This window comes from Haliaeetus leucocephalus, unplaced genomic scaffold (genome assembly GCF_000737465.1).
Source record: "Haliaeetus leucocephalus isolate CR32 unplaced genomic scaffold, Haliaeetus_leucocephalus-4.0 Scaffold167, whole genome shotgun sequence".
Lineage (NCBI taxonomy): Eukaryota > Metazoa > Chordata > Aves > Accipitriformes > Accipitridae > Haliaeetus > Haliaeetus leucocephalus.
Window position 1 is genome coordinate 1,522,677 of NW_010972603.1, and position 7,406 is coordinate 1,530,082.

Consider the following 7,406-nt stretch of genomic DNA (forward strand, 5'->3'; position numbering starts at 1 on the left):
TTTTCCACTCCTAAATAATAGCATGGGTTGACCCCAAGCGTGTCCCTTTGACCTTAGTGCCTACAGTGTTCAACCATCCCCAGCACAGAATGCAAAGGAAGAAGTGGGAACAAAAGCACAATCAATACTGAAACTACAGTCTTAATTTTAAACTATAAAATTAAATTGGTATGCAGCAAGCACAAGTTCTGATCAAAAAGGCAGTATCTAAAATGTGCACTAAAAATGCAGTCTGCAAAATTCTACACAGATATTGAAATATGATTATTCACTTGCAAAGATCTCATGTTTGAATAAATGCAGCTAATATAGCTGCTCTATCACTACCAAAATGAAATCCTCTTGAGGGAAACAAGCACTTAAATTAAAAAAACACTGACAAGAATGAAGGAGAATGCATCAGTTATCTCTCATCTTTCTACCAAAACTATGGATATTAGTAATAATGCAACAGGACCAATACATAACTTCTCGTTTTCTCATACGTGTTCAATACCATCTTGGCAACAGATATTTTACAGTGTGAAGTTACATAAAACTATAGCTTCTTAATGAAATTCTGTTTCTGAAGCACTTGTCAAATTATTCAGTCTCTTCAACAGTTCCCCTCATATCACATGGTAATTTTTAGCAGTTTTCTTTCTTGAGTGGAAGGGTTGCAATTCTGCAGTTGAATTTTAGTTTAGAACTTTAATAAACTAAAATGAATAAAATATCAACAGATGGTATTTAACTGTACTAAATACTCTAATATAAGAAATGCTCAATTTGAGTTACAGAAATCCAAAAGCGTTTAACTAAAAGGCCGCCTCACACAGCTTACATTTGCCCTGGTTATATTAAGAAATTATGGCTTATTGAAACGAGCAAAACAGACCCCTCTGACAACGTTATTGCTCAAACCTCAGGTTGACTAAGAGGTAACCTCATTTAAAAGTTAATGTATTTCCTTCTTGCTGTCATGCTGGTTTCATTAATTTAGTTAAGTGCACCTAGGGAAAATAAAGTGTCTCAGTGTTCATTTATTTTATGTTTATTCCCTGGAGTATTTAAAATTGCTGGTCTCATCTGTAAAGATACTGGTGAAATTAGTAATCTGTTTCAAATATGTGACAGTAATTTTGAGAAGGACCTAATAGCAAGGTTTGTGAGCCCTTTTTGTTCCTTTCATTCTTTCTTAATTTGGAATTATGCACTGTTTCAGTCCACTTTTAGAGGACTGAAATAGTGCACAATTCCACATGCACCATCTTGTACTCAGTGTGCAATCAGATGACTATTTTATAGTAGAAATTTAAGAAAGAACAGCATCTTTCTAATATGGAAGTGCTATAGAGTATCATTAATCTACGTTTTTGTTAATTTTTTTGTTGTTGTTGCTTTGTTACGAACAATCCTTAGACATACTGTATCTATGACATTAAAGAAGAAAACATGTACTTATATACACTTGGAGCTTGACAACGTTATCTGTTTAGTTTCCCTGCTGCTGTGCAAAATATGCACACAAACCAGAAAACTGTAGCTTTATAAAGAGAAGAAATTACAAGGTTGCCAACAGGACTTAGAATGGTATCAGTTTTTCTAAATACTGTTTTCCGTGTTAAAAAAAAAAAAAAAAAGCTGGGTTTCAAGACTGTGTCCTTCTAACCAATTCACTTTTTATTAAGTATGCTTTTCAAACAATATTCTGAGTATCTAGAAGAATCTACCTTGAAAGTATGTATTAATCAATACCAAACAGGGCAAAGGAAAAAATATGCTTGAGCTTTGATATAACAGTTTAGTAATTATTGTAGGTAGCAAGCGAATTACCTTAGGCAGAAAGCAACTGCAATCTACCATTAAAAAGGTTTTTAGGATTTCTGAAATAGTGTACCTGCATAATTAAGAAAATTTCTCACAGAAAGATGCTTTCCTTTTTAAAAAATGTATAAATGTAAAACAGCAGAAATCACTATCACAAAGAATACATTCCATATTCACACAGCAAATGACTACCAATTTGACTTTTAATGCCAACTCTCAATTAGAGTAATTAACACAATGTAAACTCTTTCTATTCATAGGGCTCTATTTCCTCCTGACTGTGTATTCATTAAGCATTTTCACCAGGGAAAAAAATAGGAGCCTAGCATTCCCATATTGATTCCTTGGAGTCCCTAGAGCTAAATTAGCTTCAGCCAAAAGTGCATCCCACATTTTCCCTATATGCTAAATTTTGAAGGCATGAAGCCTGGGACATTTTGAACTGCTCGGACTCAAAAAAAAACCAACAAACTTCACTGGGGAGTGAAGAAGAATAATGCAAGGATAATGCCCAGAAAACCTTCCAAGAAATCGTTATGTTTACCTATTTCTATATATCATACTAAATCATATTTCCAATTATTCCCTAAGTTTCTTAACAACATGTATCATATTCTGATGAACCCACTCATGTTTTTTACATATCAAGTCATTTAATACATTTCCTAACCTCAGTCACTCACTACTTCAGGTATTCGGGGGGGGGGGGGGGTTTTTTTTTAAGCCATGTTGAGATGTTGAAGCCTGCTTTTAGATTGTTGGATCTCATTTTGTTAAATTCTCAGTAAATCATCATGCAGAAAAATTTGTCTGCTTATTTCCCAGACAAAAACCACACACTTTCTTCGGAGACCAAGTACCTTATACAGATTCGACCTCTAAGTGTAGTTTACAAACCATGAAATGCATCTCTGTATGGAGGGCCACATATGAAGGGACAGACAGCCTTGTATATCACAGAAGTACTAATTAACACCTTAACATACCAAGTAAGTGTTATGCTGGCCAGAATATCACTATTAGATGGTACTACCTAATAAAATAATGTACAGAACTTATGCTGTAAACGGAGTCTTCCAGGAAGAATTAGTGTATCTATCCTCTTCGTCACTTCTCTTACAATCAAACTTTGCTGTTGGCCCGTCACACATGTCAAATTAAGTAGGACGCAGAGAGCACAGAAATAGTGCTCAGAGGAATTTCAAGGATTACTTCAAAAGTGCAATGACCAGATGGCTTAAGACTAGAGAGTTTGCTCACTGAAGAAGTAGCTAGTATTTTTTGAAGGATTTGATTGCAACCAAAGAGATATAAACATAAAACAGAGATGTTTCGTAACATTTTTAACTTCTTCAGGAGAAAGAAAACAAACATCTGCTTTAAATAATGCTTTCAAGACAAATAAGTAAAAGAGTTGTTAAATTCCTGTTACATACGCATTACAGGATGACCGTTCTTTCTGAAACAGCTAATCACAGATAGGCTTCATAGTATTTTCCAAGGGCCCACAGAGGTTTGCTTGACCTCCAATAACAAGTTTGACCAACAAGGCACACCAATCTCCTTCTGCGAGGATAATTACTCCAATTCCTAACAGAGCCAAAATATGTAATGCCTTCAACCCATCAGTCAGGTACCACGTCAAAACACTATCGACACGTCTTGTGACATCAACAAATAAGCTGTACCTGCTCAGAAGGTAGTACTGTACCATAAAAATGCCTAAGTTATTGACTAATCTATATGAATATGAATCAAAGTAACAGGCCTGGAAAAGTTATTATTTTTCAGTTAACAGCTGATTCTTACCACATTTGTAGCAATAGTCTGTTAAAAACCCATTTCTTAATTGTCATCTTGAACATCCCTTTCAGAGGAATAGCTGCCCCAATCTGAAACCATGTACCTTGACTAGACAAACTGTACCAGGACCTGGTGAACAGCCTTTTAATCCAAAATTGTCTGGACTATCAACTGCCATTGCTTCACTATCTCAAAACACGTACTCTACAAAATATCTCTCACTGTTAATGTGCTGTAGGGAAACATAAAAATTGAGATTATGAGATATTTGATGCCCTTTCCCGATTATCTAGCTATTATCAGCCTGCTGTAACCCTGAAGGCTGGAGAGCCAGCTTCCACATTTTCACACAACAGTGCTCTGACTTCAAACCACAAAGATGTAAAGGGAGAACAGCAAGACAGCACTGGTAATGGTGAGAAAACAAACTATGAGAAGCAAAAGTCAGTTTGAGCAACTACAAGGAAGAGATCACCACAAACCCTTCCAGACAGCATGGCCCACAGCAGACTGCTCAGCTGCCACCAGCCTAGAGGGCTGGGAACTTTATTCCTGACTGACGTTGACCTGTTGCATGACCTTGGAAAAGTCACTCGACCTCTTTGGACCTCAGCTTCCCCACTTGGAACCAGAAAAAAACGATGCTTTCCTCTCCCTAACAAGCTCTTTGAAATTCACAGACAAGGATCTCTAAACTGCACTCAAAGTCTTAGTCTTGTGCCACCTCTGCTCATTGTTTTAACCTGAAGTACAACTTAAAGCCCACTGTAGTACCAAGAATGTGTTAATAAAAAGGTAATTCAAAAACGTCATATTTTGCAGTGTATAGTTGCTGTCAAGCACAGCAAGTCAGAAATAACTAAACAATGCATCTTCAAAACTCTACATCAGTTCAGAAACAAGTATCTGCTTCATGCCTTTATTTCAGATTCACTGAAGAAACTGAGTTGCTTACGACTCCTACGGTCACAGAGCTCAGTATTCCACCCTTCAAAGCAAGTAGGACTAAATGCACTAATATCAAGTAAGTACATAGAGCATAAATAGCTATTAAGTTGTGGTTTTTATTTCCAGCAGACATGCATCTGCGTGGGGAAAAAGAAGGGAACAAAGTTGCTTGTATAACCACTTAAAATCTCTGCTCTTGTAATAGCTCAAGATTTGTGAAACAGTACCAAAACCATGTTTTGTCCATAGCTGGGAACTGAATTAAAAGTGTGAAGACAAATGAAAGATCACATCCAGAATCTTACGTTCTAAGAAAATCTTGGTTTTAAAATAAAATACATAAGAACATTTATAATCTGTATCTCGGTGCCAAAGCTGAAATTCTATAAAAACAAATACGAGACTCTGCATTTTTAGATGTGTACATGCTAACAAAAGGTTTAAAACAAAACATTCATATTTCAAGGTTAAAGTGCCAAATGACAGAACATGGCAAATTTTAAGTTCTGTTTTACTAAGAAATAATCGTGTAACTTCAATGGAAGCCTGTAGAATAAAAACAACACAAATGCTCCCTGTTTAAAATGCCAGTTTAAAATGGCATAAGCCAGAACTCAGTTGAAAGAGCCCATTCTGCCCTCCTCCAGCTGTGAACCGGGTCAAGGCACCGATCCAGCTGAAGACTAACCCAGCAAAAGGAAAACCAGTGGTTACCCTTCAGCTGGACATGCGCTGCTTTTCACACACAGCTGCGCAAACACTTGTGCAAGTACAAAGGCACGGGAGAACACAATCGTGGAAACCACTGGCCAGGAGAGAACTATGCAGTTCTTCTCTGTAGTTTTCACAGGCTCATGAAGCTACAGCACTGGGGTGTGGTTTCACATTATACAAATTTGATCTTAAAAAAAAAAACAGGCTGCTACAAAAAGGGAGATTCTCCTTTCCCCCCCTTCCCCACTGCTTGTGCAGTGTCAGTGCCTACCCCAAAATGTTAACAAACTACCAGTTTTCTGCCAGATCCACACTCTGTTCCAACTGACTCTGTGACTGCTCCACGGTTAGATTCAAGACAGAGAAGGAGCAGGTGGAAGGGGTGAAATCTTTAGCATCATACCACATTCAGATCACACTAAGAATGGCAGGAAACCACACCCTCATCTTAAACTAGACGGTTCCCAACACTGCAAGTCACGCGTTCTTAAAAAGAAGTTACGTCTCCAGACCCTTTCTTTCCCATGGGACATGATTTTTTATTAGACACTGCACAAACCCATCACCTTTCAGGGTTTGTATTCATGAAGCAAACCATAGGGTTATCTTTGCAGATTATTCTTTTAATACACTTCTTCTGCAACTGCACATTTACAGGCAACAAAAGCATATATGAATGCATAACATACACACCCACATCTGCACACATAAAGCTAAGTTTTCCAGAACTGTCTAAATTTAGGCTTCAAAGACCGTATGTAGGTACTGAATTCCAGCGTCACAGTGATTTGCCCACTCCTCTGTGCTAAGCATGGATTTATGAGCCTATTTGCAGGCAGTTGATTCAGCAAAGCTTGACAATTACATGTAGACCTGGCAGTGCCACAGATTACAGTTAAAACTATATTGTTAAATTTAGACTCCCTCTACCCCCCCGTTTGGGTTTTCCTTTCCCCAGCTGCTTCACCAAACTTTACTCATTCAAGCTGTGACATACAGGCATACAGACTTTTATTCTTCAAATGTCTTAGGTAAAATAGATCAGCCCTTTCCAAGAATAAATTTTAGAAGAACTGATTCCTTTTTCTTTTTTTTCTGATCCAACACCATTGCTCATAAATTCAAGTCCTTGGCTTTGCAAACGAGGGCTTCAAGTGCCTGAGACGTGCCATTTGCTGTCACCAGGCTTAACCAAACAGGACCAAGTTAAGGGCCCTTAGAAAAATCTCAGTTTCCACATCCCCTGTCAGCCCTCATTAGCGTTCGGCAGATGACGACTTTGAAGAGCTCATCCTGGCCGAGCGTGCCGCAGCAGCAGCGCCAAGAGCTTTTCCCCAGCGACCGGGCCACCGGCCACTGGGCTGGGAGAGCTGGCTGGACCTTCGCCCCCTCCGCTCGGGAGCTGCTGCCCGGCCGGCCCGGGGGCCGGGGGAGGCGCCCGGCTCTGCCCCGCTGCCGGCGGCCTTTCCCCCGCCGAGGCGAGCGGCTCCGGGGAGGGCACGGCAGGGAGCAGCGGCCGGAGGGAGCGGGGAGTGACTCAACACGGGTGCGCAGCAGCCCGTGCACACAGCCGCCTTTTTCTCTTTCTTCTTTTTTTTTTTGCGGTAGCACGTACAGAAAAATACTCGTGTCCCGAGTGCTCCGGAGGGGTCGGCACCTGCTCATTTAAATGAGTATCTCAAAAGAAAGTCTCCAGAGCCACGTCTGCCCCACCGGCACGCGTCTTCCCGATCCGTCGGTCCCTTGCGCGACCACAAGGAAAGTTAGGAAATTCTGTTTTCGCCTCCCGCGGGATCCCGGAAACCCCTTTTCCTACCGCCGCTCCCGTGCCGGCTCCCGAACCGCGGCGGGGAGGCAGGCGCCGCCGAGCAGCCGCGCCGCAGGGCGCGGAGCCCGGCCCCGGGGACTCTCCCGCTGCGCATCCCGCAGCCCCGCCGGCCGCCCTTACCTTGATGCCCTGCTGCTGGGTGGTCAGGGTCAGCTTGGACTCGTCCAGGAGCAAAACTTCGCAGTAGAATTCCTCCGGGACCCCGCAGAAACAGCCCATGCCTGCTGCCAGGGGACGGGGACGGGGCGGGGAGGCGGGAAGAGCCCCGAGCGGCTGCTGAGAGGCTGGCGTTCCCGTACCTCCC

The 7,406-nt window shown here is 41.2% G+C and overlaps 1 protein-coding gene across 1 annotated transcript in view; it reads right to left on the reverse strand.

The window, feature by feature from the left end:
• The window catches only part of EPB41L4A (erythrocyte membrane protein band 4.1 like 4A), a 134,344-nt gene extending 127,023 nt beyond the window's left edge, over positions 1-7,321 (reverse strand). The window contains exon 1 of the mRNA XM_010563454.1: positions 7,223-7,321. Within this exon, the coding sequence (XP_010561756.1) occupies positions 7,223-7,321 (99 nt within the window). The remainder of the gene's footprint in view (positions 1-7,222) is intronic.
• Positions 7,322-7,406: the final 85 nt, after the last annotated feature.